Raw genomic sequence first — 21432 nt, forward strand, 5'->3', positions numbered from 1 at the left:
TGATGGGCTGTCTTCTGAGTGGTTAAACATTACTAATGGTGTTCCTCAAGGTTCTGTTTTAGGTCCACTTTTATTCTCCATCTATATCAATAGTTTAGGTGAAAATGTCAATGGAGCAACCTTACATTTTTATGCGGACGATACCGTTATGTACTGTGCATGTCCCTCCATTAAGGAGGCTGTTGTTGAATTGCAAGCTGCTTTTAACATTATTCAGACTCAGCTCTCTGAACTAAAGCTTCTTTTAAATGTTGATAAAACCAAGGTAATGCTCTTTTCAAAAGCCAAAAAGACACCAGAGCCTGTTTTAGATATTTTAACTACGCAAGGAATAAAACTTGAAGTGGTTGCCTGTTACAAATACCTTGGTATCTGGCTTGATGATTGTCTCACTTTTAAACGTCATGTCAATAACCTGCTTAAAAAACTGAGGGTTAGACTAGGTTTCTTCTACAGGAACAAGTCCTGTTTCTCGCTCGAGGCCAGAAAAAGGCTAGTCACTGTGACCTTTTTACCTGTGCTGGACTATGGTGATCTGATTTATATGAATGCACCTGCCAATTGCCTGGTCAAGTTAGATGCTGCGTATCACAGTACACTGAGATTTGTGACAAACTGTAAAGCATTAACTCATCACTGTACCCTGTATGCAAGGGCTGGTCTGCCTTCACTAACTGTACGGAGGCTCAGTCACTGGTACATTTTTATATATAAAGCCATGTTAGGGAAACTTCCATCCTACATCTGCTCCCTGATCTCACGGCGAATTGTAAGTGGCTACTGCCTGAGATCGCATGCTGTGGTTTTATTAAATGTGCCAACTGCTAGGACTGTCTTAGGGAAAATAGCATTTAGATGCGCCGCTCCACTGTCCTGGAATAGTCTGCAATTAAAATGGAAACTGAGCAATCTGGTGCCACTAAATGTTTTTAAAGCTCGGTTGGATGCTACTGAATCGGAAGCTGTTGGTACCTGTGCATGTGGATAGTATGTAAATTGTAATCCCTGTAATGCTACTGTATGATGTCCTTTTGTTGTTCTGTTTATGTTTTTAATGTTTCATGTGGAACCTACTTGAGCAGGTCTCCCTTGAAAAAGAGATCAATTATCTCAATGGGATACAACCTGAATAAATAAAGGTGTGAAATGAAAATGAAATGAAATTCATCCTTAATTGAAATGGTGGTTATACCCAGGGGTGCACATAACTGGTACGCAGGTACGCATGCGCGGCAACAATCTGAAATGCGTAACGTCACTTGTGTCACAACGCGCCTTTGCGTACCTGATAGGTCATCAAAACAAAACACATATTTCGCCTACACATGTTTCTTGTCAATACTCAGTGGAGTAAATTATTAGACATGTCCAAAAAAAACAAAGACATTAAGCAGCCACTTTGCCGTTTCGCTCCCTGCTAAAATCTTCAGACTTTCTATGACTGATTGAACTGGGTGCTGGCCGTGCCGCGCAGGACATAACCGACGGACCTGTGAAGCTTCACAGGAGGCAGAGGCTTAGATCACTGGACGACAGAGTTGGTCGCCGTGTGCACAGACGGAGCTGCTGTTAACGTCGGTGTGTACAACAGAATTGTACCAAAACTACGTCAACTGGCTGCGGTGGGAGACTCCCCTGTGCACATTCTGTGCCCCGCGCACACACTGGAGAACTGCGCAAAATCAGCTGATCACAACGTTCACGCTCTGTGGTCAAGCTGCTGCAGTTTTATTTACAACAAAGTGGAGTAAAACACACAGCTGCAAACTTACTCAGGCTGTTAATGGAAGAGTTTGAAATCAGACAGAGGTGGAAGAAGTGTTACTCAAGTAAAATTAGAAAAGTATTATCATCAAAGTCTAGTTAAAGTAGCGACAGTAAAAGTAGTCATTTTGCAGATTGGTCCATTTCATAATAATGTATATGATATGTTTTATAATTATTGATCATTAAAGTGTTTAAAAATTAGTTTGAATGACTTTGTATACTGCAGGGTAGCTTGTGGATTTACTCCAGGTGGAACTAAAGTCTGATTTAACACTTGATTATATTTTCACATCATTCATCCACATCTGTAAAGTAACTAAAGGTATTAAATACATGTAGTGGAAGAAAAGTACATGATTTACCTCTGAACTGTAGTGGAGTAGAAGTACAAAGTAGCATAAAATAGAAATACTCAAGTAAACTACAAGTATCTTAAATTGTACCTAAGTACAGTACTTGAATAAGTGTACTTTGTTACTTCCCACCTCTGAAATCAGATATGACTTCAAGTCATGTGATAATTTCTTAGTATTTGATCCTTCAACTTGGCCTCAGGAAATGCAAGGACTTCACAGTTTTGGCAACAAGTTTTGGAGAAAGCAAATCGGAGGCTTACAAAGAGACAGGGAGGTGCATCTTCATCATCTTCATCATCTAGCATGCAAGAAGTGTAAATAGAGGACAGTGAAGGAGACACTGAGGAGGACAGTGAGGAAGACTGCACTTAACACCACGCTTCATGTGGGGTGAGTACCAAACGCTGTCTCCTGGTACTCATCTGAGTAACTCACTCAAAAAGTTATGTGCACACCTGGTTATACCCATCAAACCTTATATGGAAATGGTAATCATATTAATCCCAAACTAGAACAAAATACATATGTTTGTCACTCAAGTATCAACTTGACAATACTGCCCCGAGTTGTTTCTCGAGATCATAGTGAATGTTTGGCTCTCATCATGTCAAACACTTTGGAATTGTTGTGGGCTCATCTTATGTTTTTCAATAAGATGAGGCATTAAGATCTCATATGTGTGTACAAAACTCAGGTCGATGGAAGTCAAAATGATAGCAGTGGTACTTACAGCTTTAACTAACCTGGTACTCGTAGGGTTCTCCTTCATGTAAGTAGTTAAATTCAAATGATCAAGTGAGGACAGCTGATGAAACAAACAGGATTAAGTGGAAAAGCCATTTTACAAGCATATTTGCATCCTAAACCTCCCAACAAACATTTATTTATATATGGCTGTATGTGATTAGACATTTGACCAAGCCATACTCACTTACTAGTTCTTTAGCTTTTAAAAAAGAAAACTGTTTTAATTGAATAACTCCACACTTTCAGTATGAAGTTATTAAATGAAAACCAAGCTTCCTGGTGCTCCCACCAATCAAAAAGGGAGAATACAGATTCAATGACACATACTGTACAATCTCAGCAGTATACAACAGTATTCACATAAACTGACATGCCTGAATAAAATGATGCCTCAACGCAAAAACACAAACAAGGGCCTTCACCAAACTTGCTGCAAGTTTGGGGACCTTGAGATCCAACAGCGTTTAAGCTGTGAGGGCCCCTGGCAATGAATGAGAAGACAGAAAATGGTGGGACTTGCCTCCGGCTGAAACAGGGCTACACTGAGACTCGGCCTCAGCCGGTCCCCCATGGCATCACTACAGGGAGAAGAGAAATCTGGGTTTAAGCACCGCAGCGACCCGGAGGTTATGCAGCTGTAAAATGCACTCGGCACGTACATACTACCAATCATTTATTTATTTTGAACGGTAAATACTCAATTCAAAAGTGAAACATTTACTAGCATTTTTCAAATAAAAGCAGAGATGTACATTTCTGTTGATTCACCTTAAAGACAACATTGACCATGTTTATAACTGGAGTACAAACCTGCTGTGATGTCTCATAACTGTGAAGGCCTCACTGTTAGCTCAGAACAGAAATGTATTTACAGACAACTTGCCTTGATAAAGGGTGGGTACTGCCCATGTAACTCCAGCGCCTTCACAACACTACGAACCACATCTACTACACTTCTACACACCTGAATGAAACATGAGAAGGAAAAGAAGCCACAGAACAGAGATGGTTTCAAACAACACTTCATAGTCTTGGTTAGGTACAATGTGAATATTTCCCAATGCGCTCTGTGATGCTGTTATAACTCTTTTGTTTGTTGTGTATTCAGTGTCTCTTCCTCATAGCTCAGTAGTAGAATAAACAGTATGTGGTGGTAATATAATACCAATACTGATTTCTACTAGCAGTTGAGGACATTAGAAAAGGGTTGAGTGTCCAAACCTATTGAAGAGAGGATGGCAGGCTTCAGTAGCGGGCTCCAGGAGACATGACAGGGGGCCTCAGACCCATGGGCCGGAGAGGGGCTCCCTGGTACCCGGAGGGACCCACAGGAGGGGCCTGTCCGTATGGAGGCATCCCCCCTGGCATGTAGCCTGGCATCCCCTGGGGAGGACACCCGTACTGTCCTGGGGAAATTAATATAAAAAATCCTATGTGTTTTACCTTATAACAAGAGTCCATAATGCTGTAATTATGTCTGATTCAGGTCATACGGAACGACAAGAAATGTTTTTATATTTTAAATATAATATAACCAAAGTATTGGACAAATAAAAACTTTGACTTATTAAAGGTGCTATAAGAAAAAGGGGATCACCAAAGTCATCAGGATTTATCTTCTGGGGACCATGACAAACCATCCAATAATAGAGACATTGCCATCCCTACAGATATGCCTCATATCACACATATCGTTCAATATTGCTGGTAAGTTATAGCATCAGGAACAGTTTAAAGGTAAAGATTCTTTAGAGACATCCTCATCCTGAAGTACAGCGTTGTACCCAACAACAGCTAAGAATAAACAGCTGTGGTTAACACACCAACAACATGCTAACAACTACTAAAAGGAAGTCAGTAGCCTACTAGGTATGGGATGCCTCATGCCGGGCTGCTGAGCCATCATGCCCCCCGCTGAGGGGGCAGCAGCGGGGGTCTGGCCTGGGCAGGAAATACTGTGCTGGTATCTCGGCAACTGAGCCCGCAACTCCTCCTACCAGACACACAGAGCAAAAGAGAACAAGTTATTAGAGACTGAATCTCTGAAGATCAGCCAGGAGAAATAAACAAGGAAAGACTTTGGCTGTGTGAAAGACTTTCTCCTCAAAATGTCTACTTACTTTGGAAAAATAAACGTCAATCAATGTCAAGCCTCAAATAAATGAACCGTCCCTTAAAGAATGACTGTAGGTGTGTTGATGTGTTAAAATAACAAAATGCTAACAAAAACATTTGTCAAAACCAGGTAAGAGAGAGCGTTGAAGGTGGAGCACTCACCAGTGAGACGTCCTCATCAGGGTGGATCAACTTACTGGTTGCACTGGAGGTGGTGAGGGTGGCAGGCTTACTGGTCACAGTGGAGGGGGGTTTGGAGAGCGTGCTGCTGCCGGGGCTGAGCGGGGGTCTGAGAGTAGGCCGGGAAGGTGGGCTTCGAGGGGTCAGAGGAGGAGGAGGAGGAGGAGGAGGGAGGGGGGGGAGACCCTGACTGCTGAGGGAGGAGAGAAGAAAACACGTAGAGAAGCTGGAAAGCATTTCATTTTCATAAAAAGATAAACTGTAGTCATACTTTGTGGTTACTCCCATTAATGAGTGTCTATGTGACCTGCTCTTCATGAAAAGGGTTATGAAATAACTTCTGTTGTGATTTTTCGCTACTTTAATTCGGCCTGGTTTAAACTTTGGTTCAGCAAGAAGGGAAGAAAAGACAGCTAAGGTGGTTTTTGCACTTTTCATTTTTCTAATACGAGCATAATTGACACAAAATATTGATTTCAAATTGTTTTAGATTAATAAAATGTTGATACAATTGCATCCATAGCAATGTTCTGTTATTAAGAAGCAGAATGCAGTAGTTGACCAATCAGAATCAAGTATTTAAGATGTATGCCTGTCATATATTGCCATAAAGTGGCCGAGAAGAACATTTTGATTTTGACAACTGGACATTACAAAGATTGTGTTTTGAGAGATTTAAGTGGGTAAATCAAACTTCAACTCATTTAAGTCTCCAGAAGAACACAGATTATCAGGCTTTGATTGTGCAAATGTATATTTTCACTTCATAATGGCATGTAAACGCAAGTTTATAATTCGGGTCTAAGTAATCTCTATAAAACTGATGTAATAAAAATGGGAGAGTAACCCTTTAAAGTATGACTAAGTTCAATCTATTTTGTAGCCTGCAAGAAAACAAATCCAAAAGAGCCCGCTGTGCTGTGTTACCCTAAAGCAGTTCAGAATAAAGAAGCTTCATTTACAAATCTGCATTATTCTCGATTGTCTCATGTTGTTACGGTGCTTAATCAAACCTTTCAGATGTATTCTATATATGCAGATTTGTAGCAAAACAAAATGCAAACAATGGCATTTTGCTAGACATTACACAAAGTATTTTCTAGCCCCATAATTGGTTAGAATTGATAATTTCTTACAATAACAGCTCAGGCAAATAAAACAGAATGAATTCCCAGGTATACCACAGCAGGCAAACTATTCAAAGTGATGTGCATGCCAGGTGTAAAGCTGCAGGGTGTCACAGTGGAGCAGGCAGACAGCAGCATACTTGTGACAGAGCTTTAGGGGAGGCAGACTGAGAATCTGCACTTGTACTTGCAACGCGACTGACCATCTGCAGCACAGGAGAGAGTCGAGATAACACACAGACACTCAAATCCAGCAACAGACACTTTTTTTTTTATGCTGCTATGGACAGTCTTGCACTAATGTACATTCTCAAAGATATTGAAGTGACTGTTATTTTTGGATATATTAATTGTTGTGCTTTTATTTAGGTTGTTGAGATCTCCATATTAGGTTGAATACTTAAAACGAAAGTTAATTATAATCAAATATAATCAATTATATTCTTGTATAACCCACAATGAAAATGCTTCATATTTTATGATTTTCTATATTTACAGTATAAACAAAACACAAGTGGTTTGTTACATTGAGTGTGTAAGGCCTATTATGGTTTATGGGTGTCACTGATAAGAGAGGAGAGACAGTTTCTTCTCTCTCCCCTCACAGGCAGTACACAGGGAGGGGGGCTCCTGACTTAAGGAGAAATAGACTGAGGCCCCAAAAAGGTGTTTGTGCCATAGCCGAGAATAATATTTTGCAAGTCCTGCAGAGTAGGGGTCATGACCTTTTTACACAAACATGGTTTCACAAATATGGGTATGGAGGAGGTGTCTTTAGGTTTTTCTGTCCTGTTTTTGAGCATAAAGACACTGGCGGAGAGGGAGCAAACGAGAGAGAGAGAGAGAGAGAGAGAGAGAGAGAGAGAGAGAGAGAGAGAGAGAGAGAGAGAGAGAGAGAGAGAGAGAGAGAGAGGGGGGGGGGGGTTCCCCTGGTAGCTCTCTCCCGGTGAGAGCTGGGTTTTTGCTCTCGGTAAGGTTCTCTCAAACTTGGTAAATATCTCTCGAATTTCTTTGTATTTGTTTTTGTATTCGGGATGGTGGGAAACGGTATATCGATCTCTTTGTCTGTACACACAAACTGAAAGATTGACAATAAAGTTGACTTTGAGATGAGAAACATACAGATCATTTCTACATCCAGTAGAAGGATTGCTGTAAAAGTCTCCTTTATAGCAGCATGTTGGGAACAGAGAGCTACTCAAACATCCCTTATTCAAAAGGATAAGTGTAGCCCTATCAGACAACTGAGGGAGATGAGAAGTGATAAATGGTGTCATGAAGGTCTTACCTGTCCAGCAATGGGGAAAAGAGGCTTTGAGAGACCAGGCTGGGCGGGGGGGGCAGCAGGAACAGCAGGTCGAGTCAGGACGTTTGCAGCAGGGGGAACCTGAGACATGTGTGTGATGCCAGGGCGGTGGCCCACGGGAGGCATGCCTGACAACAGCAAGACACATTCATAACATGAGGGAACAAGTGAAGCCTCACTGCAGCAGTGTCACAATATACATTGACAAACTTTCATTGGAAAAATGTATTTTATTCTTGTAAGTGATGATGGATTACATTTTCAAAATATATAAAGTTCCTAAAAGAGGATTAGTTTATTAACCATAGGGTATTAAGTATTAAATGATGATATGCTTTGTTATAGTATCTTTATATGCTGATATTTGTTTTCTTTTTATGCTACTTTATTTATTATAGTTGTAAAATATGTTTATATTAAAGTGTTATCTTCTTTATTTCACATTTGACTTATTCAACATTTTAAAACTAATTTAAATGACAAAAAAAACACATGTTACGGCAATGTTGTGGAGGTTAGTATTAGTTAGTATAAGCAGACGAGGCATTACCTGGTGGCACCCCGGCCATCATTGGTGGCATCCCAGCACCTGGAGGCATCATCCCTCCCATTGGTATCATGCTAAACACACGAGGAAACATGTTCATGTTTAAAATACCAACATATCATGAGGATGGGATTAAATAGGAATGACAGTTATTATTAAAAATCCCAAAATGTCACCCTGGAGGCATTCCTGGCATTACGGGGGGCATTCCGTGCATCATTGGTGGCACACCTGGCATCATTGGGGGAATTCCTTAAACAGAAAGATTATGTTAAACTCAAATCACAAGTTATTTATGTGGATTATAAATGGAATGATGCTTCTGTTTTCATTAATATTCCTATTTTAACATCATAATTATTGTTTTTATTTCATTTTATCAAGTGCCATGTACAATACAGTCATCTATTTAGTGACAAAACACAGGGATACATGTTCATAGGTTTTGCCATCTTACTTTGCAAACAGCACCAATACAGTGTTGTTTAGGGTCTTACCCGAGTAGCTCCCTGGTGGTATCCCTGGAGCTCCAGAGCCAGGGGGCATGCCGGGCTGCGTCATGGGGGGGATGGACGCGGCCTGCGGCTGTCCCGCAGCGGGCTGCTGAAAGGAGGGTCCGGGTTCGTCATCTTCATCGTACTCATCAGAGTCATCCTGGTTCTGCTTTTTCTTTTGAGTCTCTGAACAATAGGCAAGGGCACAATACATCTCTAGAATACACCGTAATATGTCTCTGCTCCTGTACATCTATATTGCTGTTGCTGCAGTATATTGGTATTTTAAAGAACATTTGAATTTGTCTAGAACAATATATAATGTGTATTATTTGTGATAAATGTATTTTCTACTGTGGATGTGTTTATATTTTCCTACGATACTGTAATGATTGGCTGTGAATAAGAAAATATGAAGGACAGACCAACACACTGCTGCTGTAAGAAAATTATTTCCCAACTTGGGATCAATAAAGTCTACATTTGTGTATTTTTATGCACATACCTTGGTTATTTTGTTCCAGGACTCTTCTTCTCTCTTCCATGTCTTTTTCAGGAATACCCTCCATGCCGTATATTTCCAGCTCAATATCTGTTCTTCCAGGTATTGCATTAGGGACTCCATCAATGGTCTCTTTATGCACCTATGATACAAGTGTGAGTGAAGTGTATAAACAAAGGACTTTTTTGATTTGACAGAGATGGTTTCTATTATACATTTCCTCACCTGCATACAGTGGATTGCAAACCCAGGGCCAGTGTATAGCTTTTTGTGACAGATGTGACATTTGAAGTGTTTAGCCTTCTGATGCTGAATGAGAATCTTTTCATCATCAAAATCTCTGTTACAGTACCTGTCATTAACATTTAGGAAACCCCTCTGAAAAAAATCATTGTAATGCTATTTTACATCATAAAGACGTTTGGTGCATTTGTTTACTCAAACCCCTAAGCAGACACAAATCACAGGGTATCAAAATCAGGCATCTCCTCACATTATAATATCCTGTGATATTTCATTAAACTAAAGCAACACGGACAACACGTAAACATATGGATGCATAATGTTAGTCTGCTAACCATGCTGCTAACGCTACACATGTGTTGTTGTGATTACAGTGACGTTAGATGAGTAACATTACATGATAATAAGGATATCTCTCTCAAACAGATACAGGTCTTGATAAGAGCAGGATAACGTAGTAACACTGCATGTAAGCATTGGAAAAGGATACCAGCACCAAGGCTTCATTTGCTTTTTCTTCTTCCTTCCCATGGTTTCTGTACTGTCGGTTCACTGTCTGTAAAATAAAGCAGCTGACGGTAACACACAAACACACAAACACACACACACAAACACACGCCTACCAAATGTCAACAGGAAGTTCAATATGGCGACGTGTCTTCAGCTGTGGTCTACAGCGAGCTCTGCTGGTACAAACCATAGGTACAAACATGTTATTTGTTTAATAACAAATTAAAATAAGTTATTCTAGAAATACAATTTACATTATGTAAACACTATTTAATATACATCCACATCTCCCGGTTCAATTTAATATTGAATATAGATTACATATATTCTCAATGAATATAGAGTATATTCACAGAGCAGAGTTTTACCTATGTTATTTTTGTTATTTCCATTACTTAGTGTAAGTGTATTCTTATTTAATTTGTAATTTGTACTTTTATCATTTTATTTGTGTTCTACGAGGGGCTCCGTAGTATTCTTATTATACCTGTGTATATTATCATGTGTACTATCTGGGTTTCTCTCTTATTCTGTTGCTGCTATAACACCTGACTTTTCCCTTCGGGGATCACTAAAGGTCCATCTTATCTTATCTTAATTCACACCTAGAAGCAGGTTTCTAGATGTCTTTCATTGACAATTGTTTACTTCTCCAACCCATTTCGGACAGTTGTTGAGTCTAATTTTTAAAGAAAATAATAATTCCTTCTCCTCTTTCCATTTTTGAAGATATAACCTATACTATGATCCATGAATCCAGATGATTTGGCCTCACAATACATTCTATAATTGTACATGCAAAATGTTTTATTCACAAACAGAACATTTTTTTCCCATTTCAACAAGTTAAACCACTGTTATAAAACCGACATCAATAACAACATCATTTTAAAATGAACAGATGTTTATTTTGTAAATCCAGAGATGAAACAGGAACAGAGAAACATTTTTTAAATTCCAGTCGGACATTATTGAGAACGTACCGAGTTGACGCATGCGCACAAGCCACATTAACGATAACACAACCTTTAACACAGCTGTTTCATATGCGCTGTTACTATTTTAATACAATTATCCCACATCAATAATACTCGTCTACACACACATTGAATACTAGAAACACGTGCTTGTTTGCTGCAGTTTTATCCGGCTGATAGTTATCTCCCTGCAGGAGAGGGATCATGTTTACCTCCCAAACCTCGTCCTTCCAGGATTCAATTGACGTGGAAGAGAGGGATGACTTTGACAGCGAAGAAATTACTGGATACATCCAGAAAACTCAGCTGAACAGCTACTACACCATCTATCTCTATCAAGGCACAAGGTAAATGTCCGGGCTATTCCTCACATGTTATGACAGCTGTTATCATTTTCTCTCCCTTAACTATTGGGAATCTGCAGGAATCTTTACGTCTGTAATTTAACGCGTTAGGAACAATGATATTGTGTACAAAAAAATCATTTTATTTATTAATTTATATTGTTGGATTGTTATTATTGTGCACAGCAGTGGTTGAAAAAAGTGCTAGTGCCACACTGTAAACATTTCAAGTAAAAGTAGGCTACTGCATTGAGAATGGTACTTAAGTAAAAGTATTTAAGTACGATTAGGAAAATGTCCTTAAAGTATTTGGAGTTAAAGTCCTCATTGCAGTAAAAACTAAATAATTTCAAATATTTTAAGGCAAAAGCAGCAAATCTTCAAATTTCCGAAGGTGGAACTGGGAAATATTTTTAGTCATGGTTTTAGTGACTTAAGTATAATGTTGGATGGTTTAATCTATACCAAATTATCATATTATAAAAGCTTTTCCTAAATAAAATCTGAATTTATAAAGTTACTTGTAAATACATCTGTAAAATAATGTATTTTGTTTGTAGCCTTTATTTAACCAGGTGAAATCCCATTGAGATCAACGATCTCTTTTTCAAGGGAGACCTGCAGTACAAAATTGGCTTTCAAAATATAGGAGGTTAGAAGTATTAAGTAGTATAAAATACAAGTACCTCAAATGTGTTTAAGTACAGTACTTGAGTAAATGTACCTAGTTACTTTTCTCCACTGGTGCTCAGTAACTACCTTAATATTAATATTTTGAATCCTACAAGACATCATTTAATTACTGTCCTTTTTTTCCTGAATACAACCAGCTCCCTGGTGTGTATTGAGTGTGTCTGTATCACTGTTTGTCATACAGTCAATGATTCTTACCTCCTCTAAAGCACTCTTATGTTTCTGTTGTCCTTTGTTACTGAAACTGCTGACACTGACACTCACAGGTCAAACCAGATGTGTGCGTTAAACACTAACAGGGTGATGAGTAAACTGTCAATTGTCTTAGATCTGAAGCTGCTGCGGAAAATGCGGCATGGAACCAGAGACGAGCAGACTCCACAACCAGTCTAGATGACTTTAGGTAACAAAGGAGACACCCACCCATCTTCTCGTTGCTTTCAGTGGTCGTTTCTCTCTTTGACCTTCACTGTTGTGCATTGGTGTATCCACGGGCTCCCACGGGACATCCAATCAACATGGAGTCAATGCTGCTTTCATTCGTGACTTTGTTCTGAATGGTCATTGCTATGTTGCTGAGTTACATATCTTAACTTCAATGTGTCAAGTGGAGTGTGCAAAATGTGAATGACTTTCATTTAAATAATGGTACAATGTCCACGGCACAGTTCTAGCCATGTGACTCAGTTGTGTGTTGTGTTGGTTTGTGTGGCTAATGCTCATCAGCTTTCTCCATCCGTCGTCCATTTGACTTGAGTGGCTTCCAAATTCCTCATAACCTTCCTCTTGTTGCTGTGTCCATGCTGACTCTCTGTCCCGCCTACAGCCTCACACTGATTGACAGCAGCCTGCCATCAGAGGCGGAGCCTGAGCTGCGGACTTACATTTCAAGGAGGCTGAGCAAAGGGGCCCTGCTGGGAGGCATGGGCAACATCGCCACTGTGGAACTCAGGTAACAATAAACATGTTTCAACACAACTGTTCTGCTTCGGTAATACTACAACAAAAATAAAAAGATCATGTTCACTCTTCTTTGAATGTTTCTCGGATGCATCACGTTCTATAATATTATATTATAAATAGCCATTGTGGAAGAAGTCTGTTTGATACTGTCGTGGCTTCCTTCCTAGTTTTTGTATTAAAAGCCTTAAACAGACATTTTTAACTAGTTTTCTTTCCTTTAAATTACTTACACTTGAATACTTGCTTGGCCTCCGATGGTTTGGATGATATTATGCGATATTTGCTCAAAATAAAATAACAAACTTTTACACACGCAACAAAGAAAAGAAGCCTTTACAATATTCAAAACAAATAGGCAAAACTCAAATAAAATAACAAACAACTTAAGTATTTTTTCTTTCTTGATAATGCTTATATCACTTCATAACTTAAAGGTTAATTGGACGGTTAAAAACTGTTCCTCGAGGCGTCTTTCTAGCAGGTTGCCCATCACTGTCACTTTAGCGTAGGCGCCGTGGGAATTGTAGTCTTTTATAGTGTGTTGACTACAGACGTCACAATTAGGTGGCCTTTCTTATAAAAAGAAAAATACTGGCTCTAACAGATACCATCACATAAATAAAATACATTCACTTGGAAATGAAGGTTCAGAGGTGGACAGAATATGTTGGTTAACAGAAATGTGTTGATTATTTACCCTCCCCCAGTATCCCAGAGCAGGCGGTGGGCTGCTACTGCTGCCTCGTGGAGCAGGAGAGGTCTCCGGAACAGCCCGATGCGGATGGAAACGGATATGTCATCTGCTTTATGGGCGGCTCTGAAAAATGGCTGAATTTATATCCTTTGCACACAGTCATCATGAAATCAACCTTAATCATATGCATCCTCCAGCTTGAATAATCTTTGTGCTTTCCTACATTGTTGTATTTCTTCCACATTGTTGTAACTTTTTACAGAGAAACTGCCAATAGTTCCTCTTCCTTAACCCAATACACATTTAGATTAGAGCTTGATAAATACGTCCAAGGCCTGCATAGCAGCCTGCAAACCCCAGAGGTATGAGAATATGATAACAGCGTAAGGAAGTCATATATTTGCCGGTACATTATTAATGAACTGCTGACTTATCGCTATGTGTTTATGTCTGTGTCAGCTGCTGAACCTTGAGTCGGAGGTGCGCCCCTATCTGAGCCGGTGGTACGAGGAGTCTGTGATGCACATCCATCGGGTGGTGCAGCTCGTTCAGAACAACATCAGCTTCCTGCTGCATGCTGTGAGTCATTTTTACCTCTAGAGAACGTCCAATAGAGTGAGCAGTTTCTCTCTTTTAATGAAACAATAGAATGTCGACAAACTTAACAATGAGGTCTGATGAGTACTGGTTTAACCATAGCAAATAGGGTCTAAGCCTCAGTAAAAAGCACCACAATTATCTGGATGAATAGAGGAACAAGTAAGAGTGTGTAGTGTGTTACCGGGCAGATGTTCCTTAAAATACATATTTACTATAGACTCTGTAAATATAAAGGTATTTACCCTTTTCATAAAAAAATTCCAGTTGATTCATTTCACTATTCAAATCCTGCATGTTTTCATATATTATTTGTTTTATTATATATCCTTATTCTATTATCAACCTTATTGTTAATACTCTATTTAGCTTTATTTACATTATACTGTTGATCATTATAAATGAATTGTATTGTAGTTTATTTGTTATCAACTTCTTAATAGGTTTAACAATCTTTTAAGTTTCGGAAATCGCTTGTAAGGCACTTGTAGGTGCATTTGATTTGATCGGTGCTATATGAATCAAATATGATTGATTGGTTTAAGACGTGCATTTCCTTTACAACAATTCTTCTCACTCATTATTGTTCTGTTTGCAGGCTCTGAGTCACACACTTGTGGAGGTCAATAATTCAGATGAGAGGACAAAGACTGATGTGTCCAGGTGAGTAAGACGACAGTTCTTGTTACACATCTTTATGAATGATTAATGTATGCTAAAAAGTAGCAGGCCTTTTGTTGATTTCCATGTAGTACAGATTAATAGCCGTCTATATCCATGTCTGTTAAAAATCTGCTGTATTCTGTACCAGGTTCATCAAAGCAGCCGGTTTGCCGGGTCTGTCTCAACAAGACACCACAACAGCTTCTCTGTGTAAGGCTATCTCAGAGGACACACAATCTGACCTGATCATCGACTGCTCCACCAGCCCCCCCCACTCTCTCTAACGCTGGTAAGTCATGACACAAACCTCATGAGGAAACAATTATTGTTTTATCTTTGTACTGTCTAAGAGTTGTATTCTATGTTTTCTCCCCCAGTGAGTAATCGTTTCTGTGACGACTGGAGTCAGGCATTTCTAAACGCTGCAGAGCGTTGTAATCCTTTCCTGCTCAGACAGATTCTGGAGAACTTCAAACTTAAGGTGAGAAAACATTCAAAAAGACAGACCTTAATAGTGTGTTTTGCTTCTGGATCCTGGTTTCAGTTTCCTAAAACTCATTACCCTAGCATCAAGTTCTCATGTGAATTTGGGTATAACACATTTTGTATTTTGTGTATACATTTTGGGACTAAAGCTCTTTTAAAATACTGATGGAACTGTCTTTTGTTGAAATAAAAAGTCCGGATGATAATAAGTAAAGTGTAAAATGCTTCTATATGCTTCAAGTTATTTGTATTTATTTTGTATTGCAAACATATCAATAAAATAAACATAACATTTCCCATGTCAACAAGATTGAGAAACAGCTCTCAGTTCCTCTTGGCCGATACTTAGTTTAATATCTCATTTACACGGCTGCCAGTTTTTCATCCAGATTGCTTCCCTTTTCATTCAACTTGTTTCCTCCTCTCTATTAACCACAACTCGCACATCGCAGGCCATCCAGGACATGAACAGCCTGAAGCGTTTAGTGCGACAGGCAGAGATGAGTCACTACGCCCTGTTTCGTAGCTGCCGGTTCCTACAGGGCTGCGGAAATGGGGATGTGTTGCTGCAGAACGCCAGGGCGGAGCACAGCGACATGCCTGAAGCCTGCAGCATCATCACCGTCCTGGAGGAGTTCCTCAAGGATCAATCCCAGGCCCACGCATGATTACATCACTACATTTAACTTCAAGTTGTTGGGCCGGTTGCTGGCGAGACAGTCTGTACAATAACCTGTACAGTTCTAAACCTAGAACCACGTCAAATGTCAAACATCGGTTTGCTAGATAAATATGTTCCACAGCTAGAAAAGTAGTGGTGAGATCCATACCATGTACTGTAAAACACTGACAAGCGACACCCAGCTTCCCTCTTTCTTTGGGGCTAATTATGGTTTATCGAGTGTGTTAACTTTGGTGCAAAAGAGGTTCATTTCTAATTGGAGATGATAGTAAAAAAATAAATGACAATGACCTCAGGGTGCAGCGAAGTTTAGTTGTAAGCGTAGAGTGGCACTTTCCCAATCTTTATCCTTTTGCAATTATTAGTGTGTGTAACAATACTTTGAACCAAATATTAATACTACTCTGTTTTGCTAACTGACAATGATCACAACACAACTGATCCAAACTAAAGCTTCTACTTATTCAAGTGGAATTATATATATGCATTACTTGTCCAAATATCATTTTGTATTTTTGTTAATTGTACCTGTTTCCTTTGGAGAAGAAACACATTGAGAATGCACAAATCACTTTTATGCATTGCTTGTTACAAAGGCTTTATTTGTGCTTACATTCAAACCTAATACCTGCACTACAATATTGTTCTTGTTGGATAAGTACTGCTATTGTATGTGTGTGTGTGTCTATCAAGTGATATTAGATGTTTAATCATACGCTGAGAAAATAAGTGTTGTTGATACAGTGTACATTTTCACTTTCTTTTGAGATAAATCTTAAAGTTTGTGTAAGTTATATTGGAGAAGCCAGCAAGAGTAAGCCAGATTTGTATACATTTAAAACAATTATCATTATGAATATAAACATATCTTAATGAATATAAATAGCAATCATGGCTAATGTTAGTCCTTACAGCTGTCAAGCTTATTACCTTACATTTAATTATTATAGTCCTGCCACAGATAGCAGATATTCTTTTTTTGTCAGAGCAGTAGATTTATAACAAAGATAATACATGTTTCCTAAATACATTACCCACTGTAGCTGTTATAGTATTCACCAGCTGTAGAATGAATGAGATTAAACTGGCACTATGTGACCAGTCAATCACTTCATTTCAAAGCTTCTCCAATATTACCCGTAAAAAAGAATCAGAACACATAAATTAAAATGTAAAAGAAGATAATACAATTGCTTGCAGTAAATGTTGGCATGTTTAAGTTGTATTGTTCACTTCCTCATGTACCTCCAACATGTGTTTTTTTGTATATTGCATTAAACCCATAAAGGGGTTTTGGAACCATTCCCATTCAAACCAGTCCAAAGTGTGTAAAACAGCAATACAGCTGGTGGTGTATACTTTAAAACTGTGAAAGTGGTGACATGTAAATGAGTAACTTCACTATTGTGAACCATGGTGTGACTGACCCACCGTGTGTGTTGACATTTCTGTACAGTGTGTTAATTATAGTTATAGATAATCTCTGTATTGTATAGAAAGAGATGAAATAAATACCACAGCTGAACCCGACTTGTGGTTGTGCATTTTGTCTAGCATCCCAAAGTGTAACTAAGGTGACAAACATGTTGCATAAATACAGTGTGTGTGCGTGTGTGTGCGTGTGTGTGTGTGTGTGTGTTGTGTAAATGCGTCGCTACAGATATTAGGCAGCTTGGTATTCTGTGTCTGGTCCACAGGTTTGGAGAGAGTGCTCCAGACTATCGTGTCCTCCAGCTGGACCTCATATCCTCCAGTAGTCTCCGTCCTCCGGCTGCACCTCTGCAACTACAAAAAAAAACAACGGAAACTTTGAAACATAGAGAGGAGGACATTTGTGTTGCACCTGTTGTTCTGTTACATATATATTTCTGTGTATATTTTGGAAGCTGGTTTATTTTTATATAATAATAATAATATAATAATAAACTTTATTTGTATAGCACCTTTCATGCACAAAGCAGCCCAAAGTGCTTTACAGAAAACACAACAATATTAAGATAATATTAAAATGATAACAAGATAAAACATCTACAGTGATATGTTAAAATAAAACAATTTTAAAAATAAAAAATGTCAGATAAAAGCAAAACAGAAAAATAATACAGTAAAACATGGACAATGATACTAGTGACAATTGAAAGTTAACCCAAATTAAAAGCCATATTAAAAAGATATATATGATAAGTGAGAGAACAAAACACAGGCTGATTTACCTAAAGTGTGATCAGGCCTCCTCCTCAACAGAGAGCTGGGTACGTCATAGATGCTCTCTGCAGGGTCTGAAATGGATGGGGGGAAACACCAACACACAAACAAATATATAATTATATATCTTAGCTAGCCGCTGGGGGGAAGAAACAGACATTTAAAAAGTAATGTACTCACTCGGATGTTCAGCAGCCCTCCTGTAAGACATAGGAAAGTCATACACACCCTCTTCCATCGCGTTCCCACACGGTCCTAGGAAGACACATGATAGGGTCTGTCGTTTAAACATCAGCATACTGTATATCATTTTATAATAAATAAAGTATAAGAACCTACTGTTTCCAAGCGGTAAAATGTCATAGTCTCCTTCTTGTCTTCCCTCTGTGTGGCTCACCCCACTGGTAACTGAAAACAGACAAGAGGAGTTAGAATCACATGGTTGAAAGCACAACTCATTTGGAAGTGACGGTAGGCACCTTTTTTTTTATGTAATTTGACAAAAAAATCCATTATAACCTTTCAGCATGTTGTAATGTTTTAAAAAAATGTTTTCAGGCTATAGAAAGTCTAGCCTTTTATGGGAATCTGAGGCCAATCACAGGCCATTTCAGAAGGAGGGCATTGTTATTGGCTGTTCTACAAATACCAAAGGCAGCTTAATGTGCAGGACAAGTTTCTACTCCTTACAACATTGGCAACAACTTCCTACACTGCAAAACAACCAAAAAAGGGAAGACAGGCTTAAAAATGTGTCTGACAATATAAGCAATATGTATATAAGAGGAGAGAAGGGCAAGGTTTTTTCTCCATATCTGAAATGCTTTTCCAAAAGTGTAGCTAGCTAGAGAATCAGATCATAGTATGTCATTCCAAAGGGCTTTACAGGCCTACATGTCTACAGAGAAAACATGATGGTAATTCCCATAGAGTTGCGGCTACATAACATCCTCAGGATGAATGACGGGGATGAAAATAAATGACTAGCAATCTTCAAGGGTATTGTGCTAAGCCTATACTCCTCTGGTGGGAGGGGTCAAGGACAGAGGATGAAGCTGCAGGATGAAGGCTATAATTCAAATACCTGACCTGGGATACATTACATTGCATTTAGCTGACGCTTTTATCCAAAGCGACTTACAATAAGTGCATTCGATACCACTTGTTAAAAGGTTATTATGGAATTTATGCCAAGTGAAGCAAAGAAAAGCCTGGCTTTAAGACTAGAACTGATAAAGGACATCTTGGAAGGTGCAAATGAAAGTTAACCATTGTGTTGCTGGTAGCCACAGGCTGGAGGTGTGTTTTGTTGCGTGGCCTCCTCATGGTTCAGCTCCTCTAATGGGCAGATTGGGGTGGCGATGCTCCAGATGTCATGGTGGATGTGGCCCGTCGGGGGGGGGGCAGAGAAGGGCCGAGCAGGCAGCGACTCCATCACACTGTCAATGTTTGAGTAGATAGGTGCGCTGGTGTTTAATCTTTCTCGCTGCTCACACACTTCCAGGCTGAGGAGAGGTGAGAAGGCCAGTAGTTGGAACATTTATTACTTTGGTTCAAGTGTAGAAAGGACTTCTGACTTACTTTGGGCTTCTGGAGTCTGAGAGACCAGAGGTAGAAAGATGCATAGCCTGCCAGAGGCATCTCACCCACTCCTTTCTGAGGGCTGCTGTCTCTGCTGCCTACACACACACACACACGCGCACGCACACACACACGCGCGCACGCACACACACACGCGCACACACACACACACACCACACACACACACACACACACACACACACACACACACACACACACACACACACACACACACACACACCACACACACACACACACACACACACCACACACACACACACTGAAACATCCTACCACACTTCTGGTCTGCACATTTATGAGATTGTGTTCAGACCACAGTGGTGACTCACCAACACTTTCCTCTTTCCATTGGTCATGATGATCTCAAAAATGATGCGATTACCGGCAACTCTCGGGACTTCTCGCACCGACTGCACCTGACAGAGATGTGGACAGAGAGAGACTTAGGCAAGTCAAATTCACATGTATATCATATTTCAGCAACAAGGCAATTCAAAACACTTTAGGTAAAATAATTAAAGCATCAAGATACAATGCAAAATAAGCTAATTATAAAGGACATTTAAATCAAAATCATCACAGACATTAAATAAATAAATACCTCTATGGACAACTCAATACAAATAAAGCAACAGCGGTGGTTGAAGAATTGAATCTTTTACTTAAATCTAGAGTAAATCTTTTAAAACACTTTTTATATTTGTTGAAATGATCTCCATATCCTTACAACAATCGATGAATCAAATATTCTGACAAAGAGTTAGGGTATATTATAAGTAACATTTTTCTCAAGTTAAAAAAACCCATAAATATTAGCAGCAACATCTACTCAAAGCACTAAAACTGTTTTTGGAATAATATACATTTTTGGATTATTATTAAGTACCTAACGACTAAAGTTGTCAAGTATATCAAATGGATCTATACAGCATAAAGTAGCTTTAAATGATACGACTCAAATTCAAGTAACTTAAATTGTTCAGTACTTGACTAAACACATTTAGGTAGAGATTAAAGTGGTTACTTATATTATAATCGTATCATATTATTACAGTGGTAAGATGTAGAAGACTTACTGTGTAAATGTAGTAATAGCCTCTCAAATGGGACTGTGAAGAGAGCAATGCAAAAATTACTTTTAAAACAGGGTGATCGTTTACAGAAAAGATAGAAAAACTACTGGTGCTGGAACTATCCTTCACTTGAGTATGTTTTGGCATTATGAATAGAAGGTGCTCATCATGAAATGTATAAGAAATGTAGTAGTGTGAATATTATTCACCAGTGTGATATTTACAGCAGGTAAATGTGTACTTACAGCGCTGCCATTCTTCTGTGTATAAAAGAACAGGGTTGTGTTTTGAAGCCTGAACCAATATGTCACCCATCTTAGTTTCTAGAGAAAAAAGTGAATCTGTAGCAATTTTTTTACATCTTTACGATAAACATATAATCATATTTAATTACAAGATAGTTTTCAACTTACCATAGTATCTTTTCTTTTCTGCAGGAAGCCTTCTAACAATAATTTAGTCTGATCTACTGACATGTTAACCCTCGGTAGATTGACTTTAAACTACTTTAGCCAGTGAAATGACTGTCTACCTGCGTGTGTGTGTGGTGTGTGTGACT

At 39.0% G+C, this 21432-nt stretch overlaps 2 protein-coding genes and 1 pseudogene across 4 annotated transcripts; 1 reads left to right on the forward strand and 2 right to left on the reverse strand.

The window, feature by feature from the left end:
- Window positions 1–3717: 3717 nt before the first annotated feature.
- Window positions 3718–9953, reverse strand: LOC117493147 (annotated as a pseudogene).
- Window positions 9954–10904: 951 nt separating this feature from the next.
- Window positions 10905–17523, forward strand: LOC117493149 (protein Njmu-R1-like). The gene is given in 11 exon segments (XM_034143583.1): window positions 10905–11218; window positions 12237–12311; window positions 12735–12860; window positions 13579–13707; window positions 13867–13927; window positions 14025–14144; window positions 14761–14825; window positions 14974–15091; window positions 15093–15114; window positions 15203–15306; window positions 15764–17523. Coding segments are annotated over 11 exon segments (1179 nt in total). The 5' UTR covers window positions 10905–11075; the 3' UTR covers window positions 15980–17523.
- Window positions 17524–17551: 28 nt separating this feature from the next.
- LOC117493153 lies at window positions 17552–21402 on the reverse strand. 3 transcript variants are annotated; one of them, XM_034143588.1, is made up of 10 exons: window positions 21287–21402; window positions 21119–21196; window positions 20877–20909; window positions 20130–20216; window positions 19780–19877; window positions 19468–19637; window positions 18538–18606; window positions 18379–18453; window positions 18207–18272; window positions 17552–17778 (listed from the first exon to the last, which is right to left on the reverse strand). In XM_034143588.1, the coding sequence occupies exons 1-10, from the start codon at window positions 21347–21349 to the stop codon at window positions 17735–17737; spliced, it is 783 nt and encodes a 260-aa protein (XP_033999479.1). In that variant the 5' UTR covers window positions 21350–21402; the 3' UTR covers window positions 17552–17734. The 3 variants fall into 3 exon arrangements, with proteins under 3 accessions (XP_033999479.1, XP_033999477.1, XP_033999478.1); XM_034143586.1 differs by having other exon boundaries at window positions 19468–19703; XM_034143587.1 differs by having other exon boundaries at window positions 19468–19703; window positions 20130–20242; window positions 21287–21378.
- Between the last annotated feature and the right edge of the window lie 30 nt (window positions 21403–21432).

Source organism: Trematomus bernacchii, unplaced genomic scaffold, assembly GCF_902827165.1.
Source record: "Trematomus bernacchii unplaced genomic scaffold, fTreBer1.1, whole genome shotgun sequence".
Taxonomy (NCBI): Eukaryota; Metazoa; Chordata; class Actinopteri; order Perciformes; family Nototheniidae; genus Trematomus; species Trematomus bernacchii.